Source organism: Protopterus annectens, chromosome 8.part1 (assembly GCF_019279795.1).
Source record: "Protopterus annectens isolate FY-2018-M chromosome 8.part1, PAN1.0, whole genome shotgun sequence".
NCBI classification, from domain to species: Eukaryota; Metazoa; Chordata; order Ceratodontiformes; family Protopteridae; genus Protopterus; species Protopterus annectens.
In genome coordinates this window covers 90,147,458-90,173,882 of record NC_056742.1, presented here as the reverse complement: position 1 = coordinate 90,173,882, position 26,425 = coordinate 90,147,458, and the positions used below count along the sequence as shown (strand labels likewise).

General features: G+C 36.3%; 2 protein-coding genes across 3 annotated transcripts in view; one reads left to right on the top strand and one right to left on the bottom strand.

The window, feature by feature from the left end:
• The window catches only part of GALNS (galactosamine (N-acetyl)-6-sulfatase), a 1,207,745-nt gene extending 1,197,289 nt beyond the window's left edge, over positions 1-10,456 (bottom strand). The window contains exons 1-2 of one of the 2 annotated variants that reach the window (XM_044081696.1): positions 10,222-10,456; positions 5,394-5,517 (exon numbers count right to left, since the gene is read on the bottom strand). In XM_044081696.1, coding sequence (XP_043937631.1) covers positions 5,394-5,517; positions 10,222-10,365 — 268 coding nt within the window. In that variant the 5' untranslated portion in view covers positions 10,366-10,456. Of the gene's footprint in view, positions 1-5,393; positions 5,518-9,228; positions 9,294-10,221 lie in introns of those variants that run through there. The other variant, XM_044081697.1, reaches the window with a different exon arrangement.
• A 21-nt stretch (positions 10,457-10,477) lies between these two features.
• Positions 10,478-26,425, top strand: part of TRAPPC2L (trafficking protein particle complex subunit 2L) — a 294,316-nt gene continuing 278,368 nt past the window's right edge. Inside the window, exon 1 of the mRNA XM_044081698.1 lies at positions 10,478-10,575. Within this exon, the coding sequence (XP_043937633.1) occupies positions 10,543-10,575 (33 nt within the window). The 5' untranslated portion in view covers positions 10,478-10,542. The remainder of the gene's footprint in view (positions 10,576-26,425) is intronic.

Genomic DNA, 26,425 nt, shown 5'->3' with positions numbered 1-26,425 from the left:
ATAAAAGGATGTCTGACTGATCAGTGAACAGCTACAGGTACCACAAATGCAGGCAAGAAGGATCATGTCCTTTATTCTAGTTAGAAGCCTGGGCATGAAGGGAGATGGGAAAAACAATTCCATCCAGCCACAGAGGAGATGAGATAAATGTTACATTGCCCTCTTCAAAATGGGTGATGGGAAGGATGTTCACTTGGTATTTGAAGAGGATGCAAATAGGTCTTTGAAAGGCTAGTTCAGTTTTTGAAGATCTTGGAAATCAGTTTGAAAATGAGTGACTGTTCTTCTGCAAACCATGATCTGCTGAAAGTGTCCTCCAGAAAGCCCAACTTCCCAGGAATATGTACTGTATTTAAGAAGATGGGGAAGTTGCCTACTTTCAAAAAGCCACTGTCTACTGGAGGCGGGGGAGTAACTGCCTCCTTCCTTGATGCACCAATCTACTCTCACTCTCAAAGTGATTCTGGCTGCATCTCTTGGGAGAGGTTAGGAAGACAATTTTGGAAGGCTGTAGTCAAAGATCCTGAAGCATCCCAATGTGAGGTATGCATGCAGAACCACTAAGAAGGTACTCAGGATGACAGTTGAATGCCTCAATGCTGACCTTCTCCTAGACAAGGAAGACTAAAAAAAGCCATGGCCTACTGCATCATGCTACAGACCCTGTGAAGAGGCAAGACGTCTTTCAGCATCCCTGCATCAGATATCAGCTAGGAAAACTGATGTCAGGTTAGAATTAAGTCAAACTATTTGCGATTTGTGGTTATACCCACAATTGGGTATGAAGCCCCTTGCTGAGATAAGACCCGAGTCACCAGGCGTCATCTGTCCAGGAACAGGGACCATCATAACGGCTTGCGACGTTAGTGCTACATCTATTAATGCTATGTAATGGGTGAACACTTACATCCAGCCAAAAAGACTGAATTTATGGGCCTGAACTAGTAGTGACTGGCTACAAACTGGAGTGAAGGAACCTTCAAGCCCCACTAAAAATAGGCACATCCCAACAGGGCTAACCCTGTCAAAAAATAATCTTTCAGTTCTGATGCACTCTTAACCATCCTTTCTCAAACACCTTTACTGAATTATCACTTAAGACATAGCCAAACACACATTTATATAAAAGAAAATAAACCATGTTAATATGTTCTCAGTTACAAACTCTATATATTATTTTGTATAATTATCATCAGTCCAACAATACATAAATTGTTCAATTTCTGATTTCTTTTAACTCTCACCCCTCCTCCAAAACATTATTCTGCAAGTATTGTTCCTACGATTTCCATTTTTTTCTGTGTAGTGTTCCTACCCTTTTCTAAAGACCCCATTCCCAGTTATGTTATGTCTGTTACAATATTCAATACTTCAAATACAGTTGGTTTAGACTTTGATTTCTATTTTCTAGTAACTACTTTCTTAGCAGCTACCAGAAACAAAGCCTTACTATATCAAGGCAATTCAGATCCTGTATCCCAGTTCAAAAACATAATTTTCTTAGTTACACCCATTTGCCCACCCAATATTTCTGAGAGAGTACTCTGTAGGGGATTTTTAAAGTCTGCCAACTCAATACACTCACAAAAAATATGTTCCCAGTAACTTCTTTCTTCCCCATCACACCTCCAACATTTGCCATCTGCTTGGGAAATAAAAATACATATACAAACACTTCCAAGTAAAAATCCAAAATTTTCTATAATTTGTTGCATATTTGGGAGCCATACATATGCCCTCCCATTGTTTCCTTGTGAATTGCTTATCCAGTCTTCATTTACAACCACTTTAACTTCCTATGATTGGTTCCTATAGTTATTGTTCATTATTTTACATGCCCTACAAATAATCCCTTTAACAGCAGCTTCTGTTATAGATTCAACTAAAAACTCTACCAGAGCAGGTATTTCACTTAGGATTCCTACAGCCTTTTTTTCATTGCCTATACTCGTATCAAACCTTGAGAAGGAAGGCACTCTCTAGCCTGCAATCGAAATGTCTTCTTGGACTCTACCCATTCTATTACCTTTCCCTCTCGAGTTATTTGCTTCCAATATCTTGGCTCCTTTGCCAGCTTTCTGCAGTAAATTCCAGCTCCATCTTGCCTATTCTCTGTGCCCCTAATTGCAGTCATCCCTATCGGCAAAATGCCCTTTCTCCATTTTTGTGTTGGTATAGTTTAAATATCTTTTGCTACTTTATGAATATAATATGGCTGTTTTTATTCTCCTTAGGAGCTGTATTCAAAATCCCACTCTTTTTCTCTTTAATTACCCCCATCTTCATCATTATCCCTTTTCCACTTTGAATTATAGCTTTCTGTTTGTGTTAGGTACATGAGCCTTAAACTAAGATATCCCTTTAAATCAGGTAATCCTAACCCACCTTCTTCAACTGGAAGGATCAACTTATCCCACTTGACTCTTGCCATCTTCCCCTCCCAGATAAAATCCTTAAACTCTTTATTATGTCCACAACTTCTCCTCTGGTTAATAAAAATGTGCCTGACCTGTACACAAAACTAAAGAGGCTAAAAACATTTTCAATACTTTTCATCTTGCTGTTCATAAAGAAGGGCTTCCCAGTTTCTTAATTTTTGTATTATCTTTTGTTTAGTCTCTTCCCACATATCTTTAGCTGCCATAACAACATTTTTTAATCCATACAACTAAATATGTAATTTTATCGTGTCCCTATAAATATGGGTATTACTGAACCAATTCATGTGAGGGAACACATTTTACAGCTATAGCCTTTGTTTTATCTTGATTAACTTTAGATCCTAAAAATACTTGAAACTGCCTCAAGATGTATACTTGAAACTGTCTCAAGATGTTCTACAACACTGAATTGCTCTTTTCTGGTTTTATCAGGTATAAAATAGCATCTGCAAATAAATCCAACTTTTCTTGATTTTCATACCAATTATACCCCAAATTTCTGAGTACCTTGTTTTCTTTGCCAATGCCTAGTAATATAAAGCAAATAAAGGGGAAAGAGGATATCCCTGCCTGGCTTCTCTGGTCAAAAGCATCTTATCAGAGAAGAACCCTCCGTCTTTAATTTGTTGCCTCCAGTCACTCACATATCCTCCTAATGTTATTATTGTAACAGGAATGCAAATGCTTCCATCGGATTACTCAAAATCCCAGCTTACTCTGTTGAATGCTTTCTCTGCACTGAGACCCACCAACAAGCACAGTATTTTCTTACATTCTGCTTCTCTCTGGATCATCACTGTTCTAACAGTGTTGCCAAATATTTGTCTCCTCTACAAAACCATATCCATCTATATCCATAAATTCTGGCAACACCTTTGTCACTATGTTAGCTGTCATAATTATGATTTGCAATTGAAATGGAGCTATATGAAGCAGGGCCTGATGGGTCATTACCATCTTTAGGTATTACACCCACCACAGCTTTCTTCCAGGATGTTGGTGTTTCCACTCCTTTTAAAATACTGATAAACAAAAACTTTCAAATCATTAACACTTTCTTCCCTCCTAGCTTCCAAACCTCCACAGAAAACCATCTATTCCTGGAGACTTTCCTACAGATTAATTACATCTGACCATTTTTATGTCATCTCCTCCTATCTTAACTGTTAATTGTTGAGCCTCATCTGCCTCTAACCATGGCATATTTAAGTCTTAAATAAATATTTTTTATTTGTATTCTTAATTTCAGCATTTCTCTGCTTTATACAAAGTTTCATAAAATTTCTGAAATACCTCCAATACCTCTGCCAACTCTGGTTATTTTTCTTGTTATAGGCTCCTTAAGTTTGGCAACAAATCTTTCTACTTTCTTTTGCCCAAGTTGCTGTGCTAAAAGTTTGTGTGCTCTGGAGTTAGCAAAAAACAGTTGCTTAACAACAGTCTTTCTAAACACATGCATATTATCCAGATACTCCCTTATTTTGTCTTTAAAAGTCTGCATTTGCATCTCTTCTTGTTCTGTGAGATTCCCCTTACTCTAAAATACTTTAACCTTTGTCAGTTCCTCTAAATAATTCTTGTTATTTCTTAACCATCTTTTTCTTTCATTTTCACCTTATTTTTAAACTCAACTTTCAATTTATCCCACTCACTTGCAGTAACTTCTGAAGAAATTCCTATCTTCCCTACTAATTCTTGAATAATTTCCATTACCCATTCCTTAAATGTCTCTCTTTTAACCAGTAAGTGGGGGGAGGGGGTGCCAGTGTCTCCAATTTTACTTTACTATCCTGCATTTTTATCTTTGTTGCAATTAGCACATAAACTTAAATTGTTACTGGATGTGTGGCAAAGCTTTTAATTAAATGCACATATTCCAGTAAGATAGAATGTCTGTCTAGTCTAGACCAGTTACTGAATCTTGGGGAATAGTATGTAAATTATCTCTTCCATACCAAATATTTTCATAAATGTCTTCTGAATTCTGCTTCTGGATCCCCCAGATACATCCTCACTGCTGCAAATCAAGTTCTAGTCCCCACCTATGAGTGATATTCCCTGATGAAAGCTTATTATGTATACCAACATTTTCTTAAGTCTCATAACAGCAGTTTTAGGTTGAATATAAATACATGCCAGCGTAATCCTCATCTCTTGCCAGTAGCCCCTTACTACCACAAAACTATTATCTTTTTTCTTTTTCTATCATTATTGGAGCTTATTATGTATACCAACATTTTCTTAAGCCTCATAACAGCAGTTTTAGGTTGAATATAAATACATGCCAGCGTAATCCTCATCTCTTGCCAGTAGCCCCTTACTACCACAAAACTATTATCTTTTTTCTTTTTCTATCATTATTGGAGCTCCTCTAATAATTAGCACGAAAATCACAGTGCATATAATGGTACAATATGCTCCAACTTTTTAGCCAAAAGATACTTCCTTTAGCATTTTCTGTATTGATGCCTGTTATATAATTCTTTATAAAACTTGCACTATTTACCATGCTGTGAATCAGAGATGAGACTTGGTGGGCATGACAATAGAATCTGCATCTCAGAGGCACATTTTAATTTAGGTGGTGGAACTATGAACAGAACATCAACAAAAAAAAAAAATACATGAACACACGAAATGACATCAGGTGAAACAGAATGCAAATCAAACAAAGAAACTATCACCCCATAGCTTACATTTTTATAACTTAAGATGTCTGAATAAAATGGAGAGAATCTGTAGCATATACTCAAATACAGGGGCTGGTAATGACATCATAGAAAGAGACTGACTTCTGGACAGCAGTACGTTAAAATGTAATCATAAAATATTTATCATACCTATATTTATTTTTGCCATAAGCTCCAGGATTCTTAGTGGAAATCTCCACAAAACTTCTTGGAGCTTAAAATATAAATGCTCATTAGTACCTTAACAAATGGTGGTACTTACATGGTGAGCAGAGAGGATTGGCAGAATAAAAGTCAGGAAAGAGTATCCCCTCTGTGGCCATTTTATCTATGTTTGGTGTTTCTCTGGAAGGCTCGCCATTCACTCCTAGATCTCCCCAGCCCATCTGCAGATGCAAAGACAAGGTGAGATTGGTTAAAATAATGATTTTTTAAGCACGTATATTATGCAGAACACACATTTACATGCAGTACACTGAACTAAGTAACACTAGATTATTCATGCAGAAACTAAAATGTTGCTACACAGTTGTAATTAGCTAATTATTCCTAGCAGGTATGCAAAATTAACAAAATTTTCAATTAGCAACTACATCTAAAATCAGGATAGATATGTCATCTAAGTAAGCATACACACACTGGCAGACCAGTAATATAGTCTCCTTCTCAGCAGTGTGCTTGGCAAACATTTGGACAGGCCAAAAATGTTAGAAACAAAACTTAGTCAGGCTATCATATGATGGCAAAGTTCCTGGATATAATCTCCCTTTGGACCCCATGGCTAAATGGGAATAACTGTGGCACAACAAGCCAGTCTGGGTTAACTGGACGGTTGAGAGGAGACAAGAAGAAAAAAACAATGTTGTGTGCAATGGAAAAATTGTTAAGGAGCTCAAAATACATGCACCGGTTACTAACCATGCACTGTTTAACAAATGTTTACTTACAACCACATACAATTTTTTATCTGTTTTGCAGTCCTTCCATTCTTGAATATTTAAGTATTTGCCAAAAAAAAAAAACGGTAAAGGGAAACATGGTGTAGCTTTAACAACTCAATTTCTGTGCAAATGTTCAAACCAGCTTATCTATCTTGCTGTCCCTGCTGCTTGGGTCATGGCTGAAAAAAAAAACTAAAGCACAAAAGGCAAAGCATACAGAATTTGGAGTACACTAGTCAAACATAAGAGGAAACCAAACAAGGAGAACAGTAAAGCTATAAAGAAAATATAAACAGACATCAGGAAAACACCAGACACTAGGACTGTGAGAAAACGATAAGCACTGTGGCAATACTTAGAAGGTTAGCAGTGAAAAGGGATTCTAGGGGGGGTGAGTAGTTCTAAACAAGAAGCAGTGAAGGTGAAATGTGGGAATTAGGAGTTACCCTGCAAAAACAGTGAATGCTATGGGAGTGAGGAATGGAATGTTACACAATGAGCAATGAACATATGAATTCAGGGGGTACAGCGTGGCAGATCCTGGGCAAGCAATAAACATGAATTTCACAGAAGGAATGGGTGCAAGTACAATGCAGCAGATCATGAATAAAAGTCCCACAGATGACATTTTGCAAATCTGATATAATTATTGCATAAAGTTGTGAGCACAAACTTGTCAGATTAAAAGCAGAACCATAACTTTAGGAGTTAGTAATAAGTTGAAATAAATACTAAAAATACCCATATGGGTGAATAACATTTAAGTCTAAACTGTCATTGTTTGATTCCATCCCCATTTAAGTCTAAACTGTCGTTGTTTGATTCCATCCCCAGAAATCTCTACAGATGCTGTGCAAAACATCCATTTCTAAAAGAAATGCTCAATGCTAGTGAGCCATTTCAATAGCTGGGGATGTTGAAACACTAAAATAACAATCTAAGCTCAGAATATTAAATATGATGAAACTATGGCCATCTGCACAAAGACCCATAGGGAATAAAGATCAAGATGGTACATTTATCTGCAAGCGGCCATCTATGATACCTGAGCACAGATCTTGGTGTAGGGAAGATTGTGCTGTAAGTCTGCATGTATTAAACATGGAGGTGGGTAGGTTCTGGGTCTGCAGTGGGAAAGTGTGGAGGAGTAAGAGATGAGACTGGCATATTTTCTTCACTTAGTAAAGCACATTATAGCATTTATGTAAGTATATCGAGGAATTACAGTTTTCAAGTGATATAAAATGGCAGAACAGAGTTCATTTACCAGAAACAAAAGTATCAAGAAAATAGCTGGGCTATGCTTAACAAAAGTCCTTAAATCTAAAGGACAGAGGAATGGTGTTACTGGTCAGTATGGAATGTATTTACCATTCCAACTGGTCTTCTGAGGAACAAGAAAGCACAATTATTTACATTTATCTAGCCCAGCCCAGCATAAAATTAACAACCCCAGCTTCAATAGTGCAATTGTGTAGCTCTGAGAATGTTACTGCAGTAGCAACATTTGACAGCTGTTACAACATTTTGACAAATCCTGCATTTTTATTTTGGTCAATGATTACATTTCTAAGGGGGGGTGTGCCACCCCTTAACATCCCTTCACCAGTTAATAATAATAATAATAATAATATATACATTTTGGAGGGGTTAAAGGAGAAGGCAGCAACCCCTTTCCCTTACAAAGAGAACAAAAATGATCTGTTACTTTCCCAGTAAAAATATAGATAAACAAACTAGTCCGTTCTTTTGTCATGGAGCTCAAAGAACTACTGTAGTTCCAACAGTATAGGAACAAAAAAGCACAAGATATTGCATAATGACATTACCTGGTATTCTGGACACACAGATATATAAGGCCCAATGTTCTAAATAACTAACCATAAATGTAGATGCACATAGTCGGGTACGATTAGGTCATCTTCTCTGAAGATCAATGAGGATGGATATTCAACTTTGAGAATTAGCATTATTCAGACTTCTTTTATTCAATAGTTTTTGGAAAATTAAGTAAAGTTTTAAAAGACAAATACTGCCTTTTTATATGTAATCCAAGAAAACAGTGGGTTTCATGAAAGCAAAAGTGCTGCACTGAAAGGAAAAAAAAATCAGGACAGTGTTTGCTTAACTAATTGTTTTTATACAAGAAATTTGTACATTTGGGAACAGTCCATTAGGCTGACAGAAATTTTATACAATGTGATGCAATCCTGGACTAAGCATATCCAAGGAAATGACGTGTGAGGTGAAGCCTTCCACATGGTGTACAGCGGGACAGTTCCCCCTAAAAACTCTCAGTAGCATTCCACTTTGTAGTGGACAAGAAATTGTACTACTTCACGAAATTGCTCTTGGCAAAACAGACCCAACCCAATCATTAATGTGATAAATTAAAACACAGTAATTAACGTTTGATATTGTTTGTTTTCACCTGATATTGATATTGCACTGTCAATTTTGCTGCAGTCGGCTAAAACGGGGAGAAATTATTTTAAACGGAATGCTTTTATCTACTAAGAAAAGAAAAAGAATGTCAGATTAAGAACTGAAGGGATAGCTAAATCCCATATGACTTAATTCAAAATACTTCTATCTGTAGATGAATCGGTCCATTCAGTAAGCTACCCTGACTGCACTGGCAGTGACAGTGGTCACATCCCTCCATAACACTGTCAATAATGGTATCATTGCACCATCATAAATATAATAATTATTTAGCCACTAGAGGGGTGGGTGGAAGTGAAGGGCCCTGTGGAACATGGCTGCAAACACGGAAGTACAATACTTCAACTACATGTGGATTCAAAAATTCCATCAACTGGACTTTTGAATTGAAATTTACATACCATACCCACCAGTTCAACTGCAGTAATTGGTGGTGGTGGTGAATAAAGTAAACTATTGTTAGTGAAGATCTGCGGTTTCTCTTATACATTAAAGCAAAAATAGTTCAGACTGTGTTTTCTACCTACCTGTCAATGTCTACATTTTTCTGCACCCCTATTCCCAGTGTCATCTTCATCCTCTGTCACTTTCATGTCAAATGTTACTAACAACTATTCAAAGAACACTTCAAACTAAAACTGCTTGTACATATTTTACTGAAACTCCACGTAAAACATTTTTTTTTGTTTTTAAATATTTCAGTTTTTCTACCTTTGATCTTCTACCGTTATTGTTTTGTGTAAAACAGGTTTCCATTTAATGGCTAGCTTTCAGTCTTTTTCATTTTCAGTTATCATCGGTTAAAGGACAGGGTCTAAAAGAGAGTTTTACAGCCCAATAAAGTGCTGTAAACTAGCTCCAAGTCACACAGCACCAACATGCCATTTCACAGAATTCACATGCATCTCAGCCTACTCTGCCACCTTCCGTATGAAAGTGAAAAAAAAACCAGAAACACGGAACCAACTTTATATTTTTACAGACGGAAATAAACGTATATACTCCATCAGTATTTGCAATAAACTTCTTCTTAAAAATAAATGTTTATATATATATATATATATATATATATATATATACACACACACGTATTTATATGTGTGAAAACATATCGCGTCACAAAAAAAGTCTTAGTTTTATTAAAAAAAAACATCACTGCAATATTCTTAACATTGCCATATTTACGAAGTAGCGTGGCTCCTACACTCGGCAACCCCTTGCAACTTGCCCAACTCTAAGCAAATTATTCAGACTGTAGACATCGGAGCACAAAAGGATAGACTAATCTTAGAGTTGCCACCTTTTCAAATGCCCGAAGTGGGACATTTTTTGTAGACATGTCAGATTTTGCAGGACAAAACATGCACTTACCAGTACAAAGGATAGAACTTCACTTTTTTTGCCAAAATAAAAGCTTATTCTTGTAGCATTTGAGTTGCTTATGCCATTTCATATAACATTTAGGGGTCTCAGATAAAAAAAAATAACTGTTTTCTACAACTATTAAAAAAAAATTAGGAAATATTTTTGTCCTAAAATGTCAGGACATTTGCCATTTTTTGATTTTTTTCGCAGGACACAACTGCCCAAAGAGGGGCTGTCCCTCGCAAAGTGGGACAGGTGGTAACCCTAAAGTCTAATCTTAAATAATCAGTTAAAACGAACATGCTAATATAATACACAAATTAATAATAAAGTACTCACATCATCCATAAGCATAATAATTACATTGGGAGCTGTACCATTATAGCCAGACACACCTGGCGAAAAGCCGGCACCCAAAATAATCCAATAATGAAACAAAAATAACGAAATATGCTGAACACCAAAATAACCAAACCACTCCATTGCAATTTATGTTTATTATAGACAGTTCAGAAATAGTACATTCAAAACGTCATGTGATAAGTTTTAATCCTCACGTGTACAAGTCCTGGAAAAGTCAAGTAAAAAAATCGTTGCACGTGATGCCACTATTTTGATCACGTGTAGGAAATGTAGAGGAACTGTCAGCTGATCTTCAAAATGGCTGTGTGCGTGGCTGTTATTGCTAAAGAGGTTGGTGTTTTTACTATTTTTTGCAGCGTTGTAGTCTGACAACTTACAGCATCAATACAACGAGCGCCTAATAGCATTATGAGGGTCTTGGTGGTTCCACATTTCAGGTCGTTCTGAGGCAAAAATGATAGTTTTAGAAATGTACTTGTAATTTGTTACTAATGTTTAGAAAAACGTTGTAGTAAAGCAACCGCTCTGTACCTCAGTGAGTGTATTTTCCCGAACTATTTCTGTCAGAATTATGGATCCATTTAGGGCAAATTTGGTGAAGCCGTTCAGCTTAATCCTTAGCTACTACCACCCTATCCTTCCATTCACTTGCTGTCTTCATGAGCTTACCACTATTTCAATTTAGGTATCAGCAAGTAATTCTAATAGTGTGTATTAAAATAATGTTTATTATCTTATATTTTGTCATAAGACATGATAAAACAGAAGTAAACAATTGGATTAGCCACAAAACTGGCATCTCCTCTGCGTACCCAGCGTCTTAACTTGCTCAGGCAAACTGTATGGGACCTGTTGGATGGGGCACCGAGTCCCTGTGTCTGTATGGTACTCCATCTGGTGGGTGCACCCTGGCTTACCATTAAACGCATACAGGCAAAAGTACAGGAGTTTGGATATAATCTTTGCCAGGGTGAGAGGTAGCTCATATTTTCCCCTTAGCCCCATCCACACTTTTTTCGTCTCTCTTTTTTCCCTTCTCATTTGGCTTATGCCTTACTCTTCTTCACACCCCTTGCCTAGCAACTGTACATAGTGTAAATGCTTTGTTCCTTGTGTATCATTTTTTCCATAGAAACATTATATGGCATTAGTTATGACCACATATAATTATTCTTTTCTGTTTACTGACTAAATTCTTGTATTAGGGCTATTTATGATTGTGTTTATTTATGTTGCATAGTAGCCTGACATATAAACCTCTGCATGCTTGTTCTAACATTACCACTGTTACACTAACTGATTAAAGTTTATTTGAAAACTCTGTAGGTAGAGCAGTGTTCTACGCTGGTTATCAAATTTAAAATAAATAAAGATATATGTATGTATTGCAATTTAACCAGTCTACATGCTCTCCAGTGTCTTTATGATGTGCCTTAGACAAAACCAAGCAGATTTTACAACTAAGAAGCAGGCTCATTTTGCAAGGTAAAACCTTTTGACTAATCAGTCTCCAGCTTGCGCCTTTCATGTCTGTTGTCCTTAAATACCAGAACTTACTGGACAAATAAATCAATGGACTTGCACTTAATAGTTGTGGAAGACTGGGGGCCAAAACAGAACATGATTTAAAATTTGAGACAAAATCGGGGACAGTTAGGAGGTATGGATGTACTGTGTTACAAGACGTTTAAGATTTTGGTGTTAAAGATTTAATGGGTAGACCTTGTTTCTGAGTATTTCATCTTAGGTGCATTAGAGAAATATGTTGGTAACTTGTGAAACTTGGCTGTAGATTGTCACTGCTGAAGTGACATCTCAAACCCACGTGCAAAAATAGGAAAAGGGGTTGTGGATGCATGGCTGGTTCACCTTTCTACACAGACAATAGTTGGGCATGATGTTCACTTGCCCAGAGCGCAATGTGTGAATTTAAAATGCAGTTGTTACATTTTGATGAATAGTAGGAGTAGTAAAATTAAGTGTATGGAATGTGGACTGTAATCAGTGTGTAAAAATGTAAACATTTTATATTTAACATGTTAAGGCTAACTTATAGGTAAATAGGAACAAACCAAACACACGCTCGAGGGACTAAGTGCACGGTCCAAACCAACGCGAAAGGGTAAATCCAAAAACGGACCAGCACAATGATATAGCAGCAAAATTTAATTTGTTGTAAAAGTAAAAGCCATTAAAAATGGCTAACAAGCAAGCAAACCGGTTTCGGCTGTACAAAGCCTTCTTCAGTACTAAAAAGCAAATGTTGAATAGTTAAGCAGCTCCCAACATCCTGGTGTTATATAGAGAGACATTTAAAGGCACGTTACAGAAATAAGTAATGACTGGATAATGTACACATATCATGAATAGTAACTGATGAATATAGTAATAATAATACAAATCAAAATCACCAAAATAAACTCATGCACTTATGAAATTTAAAAGTAAATAAATCCCAAACAATATACATAAGGAAGTAGGTTGACATATTATTCTGTTTCATTAAGGCCAGGTTTGAACAAAGCCCCTAAACTGGTTATCTAAATATTTTCCATGTTATCAAGTTTAGTATGCCAACCTGCTTTAAAGTTCCTATGCATTTGGATTTTGTCTATAATAACAAATTTAAAAACAGCAGTGGGATGATTAATGGTGTGTTTATAGAGGGCATTAGACAATCGGTGGTTTCTGATAGCACTAAGGTGTTCACTAATCCTCAATTTGATAGGCCTGGACGTCTGACCCACATAAAAAGAGGAACAGGTACATGTGGCCAAATAAATGACCCAATCCGAACTACAATTTCCAAAGATGTTAATATTGTATACCTGTGATGTATTTTTACTTGAAAATTCCTTGGTTTTGAGCATATGTTGGCAGGCACCACAATGTCCACAAGGGAAACACCCCACCAAAGGGTCACCAAATAAGGTGGTTTGGACTGTAGTCACTGGTGTATATCTCTTGTAGTGAGTGAAACGAGAATGTATAGTGCGACCCCTACGGTATGAGAAGGCACATTTATCTGGTGATATGTCATTCAGAAGTTAATGAGATTTTAGTATGTCCCAATGTCTGTTAATAATTTCCCTGAATCTGAATGTGTTGTTTCCGAAAGTGGTTACAAACCTTATCGGCTGTACAGAATTAGATTTGTCATCATGCTTCAAATGTTGGTATTGTAATAAGCTTCAGCGTGCCTTCTGACTAGTCTGATCAATGGTTTGAGAGATATGATACTTAGAATATCCATGGTTAAAAAGCCTATTTGACAGATCTTGTGCACAAACTTGATGTTGGTCTTCTGAGGAACATATGCATTTCATACGCAAAAACTGGGATTTTGGAATGTTTTGGATGATGTGGCGGGGGTGAGAGCTTGTTGCATGTAGCAATGTATTGTACTGAGGAAACTTCCTATGAACAGTAGTAGCCAATGTGTGATCTTCCAATCTAGAAATGACAACATCCAAAAAAACAATCTCTTGATATTCTGTGTTTAGAGTAAATTGTATATCAAAAGGATTGTTATTAAGATACTTGACAAAATCAAACACATGGTCCTTATCCCCACGCCACACCATCCAACAATCATCTAGATATCTTCTCCAGATATCCAAATGATTTATATGTAGATTATGATGTGCATCATATATAAATGTTTGCTCAAAAAATCCCATAATAAATCAGCATATATGGAGGCAAAGGAAGCCCCCATTGCCGTACCTTTAATCTGCCAATATGGATGTCCATCAAAGTAAAAAAATGTTTTTGCACAACACATATTCAGTAAGTTTGACAAGAAAATTGTTGAAACCAATGGAATATAATTCAGATTTGTCCAACCAATAAGAGATAGCAGCAATGCCAGCATCATGGGGGATACTCGTGTATAAAGATGAAACATCTAGGGTACATAACCACCAATCCGCTTCTAACTGTGAATCTTGAATGATGTTAAGAAATTCCGTGGTGTCTTGTATCGTTGATCTAACATTAGACAGTAATGGTTTTAAATAATACGTGAGGAAAGCGGATAGTGGTTTAGTTAAAGAGTTATGGATATACATGAGACAAACTATTAAGGTTTTGTCAGATTAATCCACACGTGTGACATTCTATTTTTTTGGACCTTCAATAACTAAAATAATAACTAATAGTTTGTAGTGAGACGAATTGTCAACTACCTTAGCATATGGGCACCACAGAGTCTCTTTATATAGAGTGGGGCATTTTAAGTTGTTCTCTTACATATATATATTTTTTACCATCAAGGTAACTTTCCACAATTAACAGGGTTAACGTAGTGCACAACCATATATAAATATAGACTTAATTGTTTATATTCAAGTTGATATAATTGTTCTTTTTGGGTCAAGAATTGTGTTGTGACATACTGTCTTATCACGGACCTAAGTGGAATTTTGCAAGGACTATCGGCTGATAAAGATAACCTGGAAGCTTTTGGCTTTAACACTAGGAGGTCAACTAGTTTAAATAACAGTAAAATGTACTCCAAACAGAAATGTGGGTTAGTTTTTCAAAAACTGACCAGAAACATGAAGTCCCTAAGGTCTAACATTTGGCACTTGAAATTATTCAAGGCCTATAAACTAAAAGATATTACACCTAGGGGGGCTCAGGATCCGTCTTCAGCCTCTAGTATCAAGCATTGATGCCCAGTTATCACAGGATTGGGCTTCAGCCCAACATCAGGCCTCAATGCTTTTTGTGGATACCTTAACTAGTTATTATGAAAGAACAATTGAATCTCAAATAGCAGAAATCCAAAAAGTGTGACTTGAAGCCCAATTATTTGAAACTGAAGAATTTTTCAAAGAATATATTTCTGATTTAGCCAAAGATTTGGCTAATTTGGAACAACAATTGATTAAGAGAAAAACACAAAAATTCAATAGGGACTTGTCGAATTACGACAAAGGTAAACCGTTTGTTACATCTAAGAATGTCAGGTTCACAGACAGAGCTATTAAAAGTAATCATGGTAGAAAGAGGCCCAGATCAATATTAAGAAGGACAAAATCTACCCTTAGTGGCACGTCAGAGGACGAAACTTCCTCTGTTACAGACTATGATGTCCCTTCACGCCAGGTGTCCCCGGCTGCCAAAAGAAAACAGCCTGTCCCTTTAGACGTAAGACACGCAGGGGAGGCAGAAAGCATAGAAACAGATACAGGAACATCCAGTTTACAGGTTCTTTTACAACAGATTGTGAAACAGTGAACAATGTACACAATATTTCATCCTTGGAATTATCATTTTATTTTATTTATGTTATTTTTATTTTACATTTGTTGACCGGGCTAGTCCAACTGGATATATTTCCATTTTCAGCAGAGGCCCGGGGAGAAAAGCTCCACATTTAGACAAAAGGAGATGCATCATGAGCACAATTAACAAATACAGACAAAGAAAATGTTTACACAAAAGAATAGAACTTTACCTATGTAGATAATCCAAATAATATCATAATACACATTAATACCTAATTCTAAAACCAAGAAAACAGAAAGTGTAAGAGCAGGGAAAGAGAAATGAAAATGTTACCAAAAGAAAAAAAAGGACTTAACTTCCTAGGGAAACTAAGTAACATCATGTTGAACATACTAACATATTTTAACACCAAGAAGAGAGAGTGTAAGATCAAGGAAAGAGAAGCAGCAATAGAGAGAGAGCAGATATAAACAGACAAATACTTGTTGGAAAGAGATTCATAGCCATAAGGAGGAAAAATGAAGAAAGGAGTCTGTAAGGGTAGAGAAAGAAAGCTAAGGGAAGAAGCAGGAGGTACAGAAGAATAGGGAAGAGAAAAGAAGGATTAACTGAAGGAAATTACTTTAATCAGGATTAGAGCAGGGACACATCCAGTGGCTTTTAAGGTAGATTCTGAGCTTTTTGTTTAAACAGAACAGTAGATGCAATGGAAGTAAGTTTGGTAGGAAGTTGATTCCAGTGTTTTCCAATGGTATTCGAGAAAAGGGAATCACCTGCTAGGTTATTGGATTTGGTTAAGGAAACTAGTAGTTTGCTTGATGAACGGAGGGAGTTCAGATTAGAGTAGGGGGTTAAGAGGTTAGAGAGTATAGGTGTGTTGTGGGGTTGGTAGAATGCTCTTTGGACAAATGTGAGTTGGGAAAGAAGCAACATGTTTGTCAGTTCAAGCCAGTTAAGTTGCTGCAGATTCAGACAGTGGTGAGTTCTGAAAGGTTTACCAGTAACAAATCTAGCTATATCATTGTACGTGGTAGATAGTTTAGAGAGATTGTTTTTCTTGAGGTTAGTATAGATTGGTGAAGCATAGAGAAGAGTGGAAATAAGATGAGAGTGGGCAAGAGTAGCTTTGGCTGGGGAGGTTAAGAAAGTTTTAATTCTATAGAGAGAGCCGAGTTTTCTGTTTACAGATTTAATGGTATTGTTGATATGACAGTCAAAGGTAAGGTTGTTGTCAATCGTGACACCTAGCAGTTTGGTAGTAGGGTCAGGTAATATAATAGTTCCATTGTTAGGATAGTAAAATCTAATGTAGGGGATCTGGTAGTGGGCTTAAAAGAGTAAGAGTTTGTTTTTTAGCGTTTAGGAGTAGGCATCGTTTTAAGAACCAAGTTTTAACTTTGGAGAAAACAGCTTGAGTATTAATTTGAAGTTCAGAGATGGATTTAGCAGAGCAAATTAATGTGGAGTCATCAGCATATTGTATACAAGTAGCCTGGGGAATAGCTATTTGTAAGTCATTTATAAAGAGGGAGAAAAGAAGTGGTCCAAGAATAGAGCCTTGGGGGACCCCAAGTGAGATTGGGAGAAGGGGTGAGAGTTTGTTATCCCAGAGAACGGCTTGTTTCCTGTTTGTAAGATAGGAACTAAACCAGTGGACAGCCTTAGATTCTAAGGAGAGAGATTCAAGAATTTTCAAGAGAATAGAGTGGTTAACCATATCAAAGGCTTTAGACAGGTCAATAAAGAGAGCTGAAGACAGGATGTTATTATTACGATTCTTGTTAATAAGGTCTGTAAAGGAGAGGAGAGCATTGGTTGTGCTATGAAAAGGCCTAAAGCCATGTTGACAGTTAGTAAGAATGTTGTTCTTTATTAAGTGGTCCATTAACTGATGATGAACACATTTTTCCATGATTTTTGCTAGTGGGGACAAGAGAGCTATGGGCCTATAATTAGAGTATTCATAGGAGTTACCTCCTTTATGTAAGGGTATGATGTGAGAGATTTTCCAGATGTCAGGTATGGTTTCTTCGTTTACAGTTCTATTAATGAGAATGGATACGGGATCGGCAATTTCAGAGGCTGCTTTTTGAAGGAATTCAGATGGGAGTTTGTCAGCTGAGGGGGTGCATGGTTTGAGTTTGTGGATACATTTTTGTATAAAGGCAGTGGAGATGGGTTGTAGCCTAAAGGTTGGTAGTTTGGAGGATACAAGGTCGGGGATGCTAGTGTTGTCACTAGAGAGGTGAGAGGCCAAGGAATTAATAGTATCAATAAAGAAAGAGTTGAAAGTGTTGGCAGTATCAAGGGTAGAATTCTTTTCAGATCCGATAGGGGATGGAGTGGTAGTCTGTCCAGGGTGTAGAAGCCTATTTAGGGTTGACCAGAATTTTTGAGGGTTATTGTGATTAGCTTGCTGGAGATTACTATAATAACTCCTTTTATCAGAGAAGATAGCTTTTTTGGTACTGTTTCTTAGGTGCCTAAAGGTCTGTTGGTCTATGAAACATTTGCTAGCTTGCCATTTTCTCCAAGCTTTGTTTCTAAGTAACATTTTTTGTCTTGTATCTTTAGATAGCCAGGGGGCAGGTTTAGATTTAATTCGGATGGAGCGTGATGGTGCATGATTATCTAGAATAGTTAGGAATGTGGTATTGAAGTATAGCACAGCTTCTTCAAGAGGAAGTGTTTTTAGTGGGTTCCAATTGCAGGCACTTAGTTCAGTTCTAAATAGAATAGGGTTGAAACATTTGAGATTACGTAGGGTCCTATAAATAGGTGTATTGTTAGAGACATTTCTTTGTCTAATAATATAGGTTAGATTGTGATCACTAAAGTCATCCGGTACTGTTCCAGACTGATATTTTAGTAGAGGTTTGTTAACGAGAATCCAATCTAGAATGCTTTCTTTGTTGTTAGGTTTGTTAATCCTAGTAGAGGTGTTTATTATTTGAGTAAAGCCATAGAGGTTAATATGAGAATCTGGGTTATTAGTAATTAAAGTGGACCAGTCCAGGTTGAGGTCTCCAAGAATTATGGTTTCTTGTGGATAGGAGGAGGTGAGCCAACTAAGGATATTTTCTATAGTAGTAGAATTATTTCCAGGAGGTAGATATATACAGATAATATAGATGGACTTTTTAGGGTTTAGTTGCAGCTTTGAGATGAGAAGTTCAGTCTTATTCATGTCTAGGTTATCATAGGGTATTAATGTTACATTTAGTTCTGTTTTGAATAGTAGTGCAACTCCTCCGCCTTTTTTAGTTTTGCGGTCGAGTCTCAGGATGTTGTAACCTGGAGGTAAGATTTCATTATCTTTAGTAAAGGGTTTTAACCAGGTTTCAGTTAAACAGAGAATATCAAAGGAGTGGTGTTGAAGAAGGGAGTGGAGATGGGTGATTTTGTTATTGACACTTCTTATATTAAGGTGACCTATGAGTAGAGTATTATCACCTGTACATTACCAAGTGCTAAATACAGGTCTTAATTTTGTCCCCACTTCACCTGTCTCTGAATACAGTTTGTTAAAAGATGTTAATGATTTTTGTAGATTGGTAAATCTTAAGATATTTTTTTCAGATCATGACACTGCTCAAAGATCTACTGGTTTCAAATTTGGCAAATCAGAATTGTCACCACCTATGGATAAACATGTTTCTATCTTTAAGGAATGTGTCATCAAAGATTTACATTTTTCCACAATATAACTAACCTACCACAAATAACCTTACTCAAGCAGAGAGATCTGCTCTAACTGAACTTCAACTTAATCATGATGTTGTCATCACTTCAGCAGACAAGGGGGGAGGTATTGTTGTTATGGATCACAACAAATATAAGGCTGAGGCTTACAGACAGCTGTCTGATGCTCGCTATTATATCCAGATGGTTGTGGATCCCACACCTAATTTCAAAGCACGGATAGACTGTTTGTTGGATTTAGCCACAGAAGAAGGTATTATTAGTAAACAGGTTGGCAAACAACCTGTGCCGCAATATTTATACCTTCTTCCTAAAATCCATAAAAACTCCACTAATCCTCCAGGCAGACCTATTGTCTCTGGGAGAGGCTCTTTAACTGAACCACTATCCGCTTTCCTCACGTTTTATTTAAAACCATTACTGTCTAATGTTAGATCAAGGATACAAGACACCACGGAATTTCTTGACATCATTCAAGATTCACAATTAGAAGCGGATTGGTGGTTATGTACCCTAGATGTTTCATCTTTATACACGAGCATCCCCCATGATGCTGGCATTGCTGCTATCTCTTATTGGTTGGACAAATCTGAATTATATTCCACTGGTTTCAACAATTTTCTTGTCAAACTTACTGAATATGTGTTGTGCAAAAACATTTTTTACTTTGATGGACATCCATATTGGCAGATTAAAGGTACGGCAATGGGGGCTTCCTTTGCCCCCATATATGCTGATTTATTTATGGGATTTTTTGAGCAAACATTTATATATGATGCACATCATAATCTACATATAAATCATTTGGATATCTGGAGAAGATATCTAGATGATTGTTGGATGGTGTGGCGTGGGGATAAGGACCATGTGTTTGATTTTGTCAGGTATCTTAATAACAATCCTTTTGATATACAATTTACTCTAAACATAGAATATCAAGAGATTGTTTTTTTGGATGTTGTCATTTCTAGATTGGAAGATCACACATTGGCTACTACTGTTCATAGGAAGTTTCCTCAGTACAATACATTGCTACATGCAACAAGCTCTCACCCCCGCCACATCATCCGAAACATTCCAAAATCCCAATTTTTGCATATGAAACGCATATGTTCCTCAGAACAACATCGTTTGTGCACAAGATCTGTCAAATAAACTTTTTAACCGTGGATATTCTAAGTATCATATATCTCAAACCATTGATCAGAGTAGTCAGATGGCACGCTCAAGCTTATTACAATACCAACATTTGAAGCATGATGACAAATCTAATTCTGTCCAGCCGATAAGGTTTGTAACCACTTTCGGAAACAACACATTCAGATTCAGGGAAATTATTAACAGACATTGGGACATACTAAAATCTCATGCACTTCTGAATGACATATTACCAGATAAATGTGCCTTCTCATACCGTAGGGGTCGCACTATACATTCTCGTTTCACTCACTACAAGAGATATACACCAGTGACTACAGTTCAAACCACCTTATTTGGTGACCCTTTGGTGGGGTGTTTTCCTTGTGGACATTGTAGTGCCTGCCAGCATATCCTCAAAACCAAGGAATTTTCAAGTAAAAATACATCACAGGTATACAATATTAACATCTTTGGAAATTGTAGTACGGATTGGGTCATTTATTTGGCCACATGTACCTGTTCCTCTTTTTATGTGGGTCAGACGTCCAGGCCTATCAAATTGAGGATTAGTGAACACCTTAGTGCTATCAGAAACCACCGATTGTCTAATGCCCTCTATAAACACACCATTAATCATCCCACTGCTGTTTTTAAATTTGTTATTATAGACAAAATCCAAATGCATAGGAACTCTAAAGCAGGTTGGCATACTAAACTTAATAACATGGAAAATATGTGGATAACCAGGTTAGGGGCTTTGTTCAAACCTGGCCTTAATGAAACAGAATAATATGTCAACCTACTTCCTTATGTATATTGTTTGGGATTTATTTACTTTTAAATTTCATATGTACATGAGTTTATTTTGGTGATTTTGATTTGTATTATTATTACTATATTCATCAGTTACTATTCATGATATGTGTACATTATCCAGTCATTACTTATTTCTGTAATGTGCCTTTAAGTGTCTCTCTATATAACACCAGGATGTTGGGAGCTGCTTAACTATTCAACATTTGCTTTTTAGCACTGAAGAAGGCTTTGTACAGCCGAAACCGGTTTGCTTGCTTGTTAGCCATTTTTAATGGCTTTTACTTTTACAACAAATTAAATTTTGCTGCTATACCATTTTGCTGGTCCGTTTTTGGTTTTAACTTATAGGTAAATGCCATTTTTAAGGGTGACTTTGGACCTTTGTTCTGTTTGTTGCTTGCTCAGTGTTGCAAGGTTTTTTGAGTCCAGGGAAGCCCACTAGGCCAAGTTATACCTCTCAACCTCTTAGCACAAGAAGTCTGGACAAAACCCTGAAATAATGGCGGGAAGGGTGAAGGTCCAAAAATAGGGAGATATTTTAAATGTTTCTTTTTTAAACTTAAAAAAGTTGCTAAAATAATAGAATTGATGTTGGCATGTATTTTATGAAGGGTATGAAGTCTGAAACATTACACAGTGATGTAAATCCTCAGTGATTTGTGAGAAAAAAAAACATGCAATTTATGAGGAACAGACCAAAAATATGAGGGGAAAATCTGAACAGTTGAGAGGTATGGGCCATGTGCTTATTTTCAGTAGTGATCTGTAAGTACTGCAAAAGTGATGCAATAAACAAACAGAAACTGATGAAGTCAAACCCAGGACTACAAGAGGAAAGCCAGTAGCAACCTAAAGCTTTATGCAGGTAAATGTTGTACAGCAATTGTGGTAATTGGGGGAATCAAACATATGTCTTCTGAAATAAGTTGACTTTTATGATTAGAGCTGTTGATTCTGTGTGCTGTATTACATTTTTTGAATTCATCTTATAGATAACCTTTTTGATATTTTAAATTTCTTTTTATTGTAAATGTTGTGTAATGATATGTATATAACTGCGCAAACACTGAAAAATTCAAGGCTAGTAGTTTGTCATTGTTCAATTTTTTATATATTTTTTCCTCATCAACAGTTAACATTTTTCCCATTTTTAGATGGGGCTGGGATATTGTATCAACATTTGTCTATGTGACCACCTAGAGACAATGTTTACACCACCAAGTGGCTAGCCCTGGCACACTAATCTACTTTTAATTAGTCTGTATAAATAATTATAGAGTAGTAAGAAGCACCACCTAACCTGTGTTAAAATTTACATGTTGCAAACCTAAGACCAGGTACAGTATACCCACCTACCAATCCATTTGAGCATATAAATATAAATGCAAAGTATATGCTACAGCAGAATTACTACTTCGTCTGTATTTTAATGTCGGTGTAAAAATTCATTTCTTTAGCTGTCTGAGGCCTTTTACCTCACTTGCTGTATCTTATTTAGCTATTCATTTTCACTGAGAGGTTAAAGGCCCATGTGTGTAAGATCATTTACATTGGCTTCCTCAGCAGAAAAAGTTTCAAGGCAAGTATATTTTATTTCAGCAGTAATATAGTTCAAGGTGGTAAAATTGTATTTGCATTCACTACTGTATTATAGCAGTATGCACAAGATGGTAATCGTTTCCTAGAAGTAACTGTTGTGGAATTCAGGCAGGTAGGTTTGTGTCGCAGTGGCAGTAGTACAGTTCTTAACTGTTATATTATAACAATATTACCATTTCATATTAGATTTATAGAATATGTATTGTAATATAGGTAACATATGCAAGCATGGTATGTACAGAGAGATACTTTTATCATATAGTGACGGAACATAGAATCGAGAGAGTGCCAGAGAAAGGGGGATTAATTTGCAAGATGAATAACTTAAAAATTGTTAACTACTTTTAGGTGAGCATAGCGTGGTAGCAATAGTAATGCACAGTATTTATGAGGAGAACAAGAGTTCTGTATGGAGGGTATGTAGAAGACTAAGAAAATAGTGAAATAGTAATTCTTTTATTAGAATAGAAAGTGAGATGGTATACTAAAAATGTTCTTGGATTATAGTATGCTAATAGTGTTCTGCTTAATAACAGGGAAAGTTAAACTGCTGGAGAATAGAACATGAGAGGATGAATTGAACAAATGATTAATAGGTGGGAATGAGGTGCATTTGGAGGATTAAATGATCAGTTTTTGAAGACAGACTAAGACAGAAATGTAAGCAGAGCAAAAGAGAAGTAAAAAATGGAAGTTATTCATGGGTTATGACTAACTGATCAGTCTGATAGGAAGAAATTGAAGGCAATATACTGAGGCAAAGTAAGGGAGAGAGGCTGATTAGTTGGACTAAGAGAAAATGATGTACATAGGTAAATCAAACATGAACATTAACATTAAACAAACATATTTGCTGCCTATTGATATTTCGTTTTCTTTGGTTGTAATTTAGTGTAAACTTAAGTGTTGATTTAGTTTAGGTAGGCTGTAAAGGAGTTTTTTTATTAGGCTAGGGGATATCTTATGGAAATATTTTTAGATTAGCTAGGAAATGTTTAACCATCTTCTTGAACTGAGAGAAGTGAGATTTTTGGGATGGTTAGGAATAGTTTGCTACATGTTTTGGCAGAGTGACAGGACTATATGAAATCACCAGAGAGATTTTCACTGCACTGTAAAGGACTTGTTTGAGTGACGTTTTCTGATGTCTGTTTTTGTCCTGAGTGATTCATGGAAAATACAGCAGTTAGTGTTTCATTGACAAGATTGTGCTATGATTTTGAAATTGTATTAGTTAGGTTAGATCAATTTTAAGTTGTTTAATGACAAGCATTGGAGTGATTAGGAACACATGTTTATTGTGGCTTGTGCAATTTTATGATGATGAGGTTTGTGTTTATGGACAATTTCTTAATGAATGTTGCTTCTGGAAAGGTGATTTTGTGTAACAGATATGAAATCACTTTTGCGATATAGGGGATGACATCGTCACATGAAAAGTGACAACTTGGTTATCTTCATGAAGTGGTTTGAATAACTAGTTATGTTAAGATTTGTATCAGTATATTGAAAAATGACAAAAGTCGTAAGAGTATATTTAGCATATTAAGGCACGTAGTAAGTTGATCATAAACAGTATGTGCTGTTGTATTGTTGCTGGTGGTGGGTGGTTGGGGAAAAATGTCTGGATCTGAAAAGTAAAGAATGTCTCATTTATGTTGAGATTAGAAAAGATTTTAGTTTTAACTGTTCGATATTGGTATCAAGAATGTCAAATACAGGCTCATATTGTTGTCATTTCTTGGTAATTTTCTAGTAGATTTTCAGAAAATTTTAAAAAGTCAGTCTTAAGGCTTTTCCCAGTTAGGGGTTGCCACAGCAGAACTCACGTCTGCTAATGATTGGCAGTGGGTTTTTATGGTGCCGAGTTGACAGCCCGATGCCCAACCTTCAAATCATTTGCAGCATTAATTGTTAATTTCCTGCCTTCTGTTAAATTTCACTCCCTTCTTGAACATTATTCTGCATGTATTCTCACAAGTTCCATTTATTTCTGTGTAACCTGCGCCTTTTCTAAAGTCCTCCTGTTGTAAAGTCCTCCTGTTGTAAACACCTCCTGTTCTTCAGTCTCCTTTCTAATATTCAGCACTTCAGCTACAGCTGGTTTAGATTTTCATTTTCATTTTTTAGCATTTGCTTTTTTGGCATCCAGTAGCATTAAACTTGGCAAGACCTTTCTATGTGTGGGCACTTCAGATCCTATATCCCAGCTCAAAAGAATAATTTCCTTAGTTACAACCATTTGCCCCCTCAACATTTCTTACAAAGTGCTCTGCAGGGAATTTTTAAAATCTGCAAATTTGCTGCTTTCCTAAAAACATGTTCCAATTACCCCTCTCTTTTTCTTCATACCTCCAACACTTGCTATATACCCATGGAAAAAATTCCTGAAGTCTGCCTGGGATATAAAATACTTATGTAAGCACTTCCAATGAAAAATCCTAAACTTCTGGACATTTTTGCATATTTGGGAGCTGTACAGATGCACTACCATTGTTTCTTTATACATTGCCCTTCCATTCTATCTTCCTGATCTTTTCTAAATTTATGTGATTCTCATAGGTATCATAAAATATTTTTTATGCCCTACTAATTATCCCTTTTTTAAAATGAACTTCTGTCTTAAACTCAGTTAAAAGTTCTATCCGAGCTAATCTTTCACTTAGCACTTGCCTATCCCTTTCTCTTTGCCATTGTTCTATTTTCAGTCCCTTGTAGAGAAGGCAGTCTGTAACCCACACTTCAAACTTCTGCATTGCCTCATCACACTCTCTTTTACTTTCCCAATACCTTGGTTCCTTTGCTAATTTTTTCTTGTAAATTCCAGCCTCCTTTTTGTACCCCTACTTGCAGTCATCAATACTGATAAGTCTCCTTTCTGTATTCCTGTGTTGGCTTAGTTCTTAGAATACTTTGTGGTAGCTAATATAATATTCCATATGGCTGCTGTTCTCATTAAGGATCTGCATCCAAAATCCCACTCCCTCCTTACTTGTACCATGACCCATTTCATTATCTTCCCTTTACACTTTGCCTTATAACCTTTTATTTGTCAGATGTAAATGAGCCTTAATTGTGTAGCTCTAAAATTTCGATTCAGATCAGGTAATCGTAATCTACTTTGTTCTAGGGGAAAATCAACATCTTCCATTCAGCTGTTGTTCTCTTCTCATCATGAGTAAATTCCATCAAAACTTTATTAATTTATGGTCCACAACTTTTCCTTTGGCTGATAATAATATGCCTGATCTGTATATAAAAGTAAACGAATGAGGAACATTTTCACTGCTTGTATATTACTATTCATATCCATAATCAAGAGCTTCCTGTTTCCCAATTTTTGTATTATATTTTTACTCACTTCCCACATATCCTTAACTGTCATACTAGAATCTGACTTAATCCATACACCTAAATATTTCATCTTATGTCCCGGAAATATGGATATCGCTGAACAAATTCCTGTATGGATAAGTAGTTTACTGCTGTGGTCTTTGTTTTTTTCTACATTTATGTTCTATTAAGAAAGACTTGAAACTGTCTCAAAATGTGTAACCTCACTGAAAAATCCTTTTTCTTGATTTATCAAATACAGAAGAATATCTGTGAGAAAGCTAACTTTATTTGATTTCCATACCAGCAGTATCCTTGTGAGTCCACTTGTTTTCTTTGCTAATGGCTCCAAATG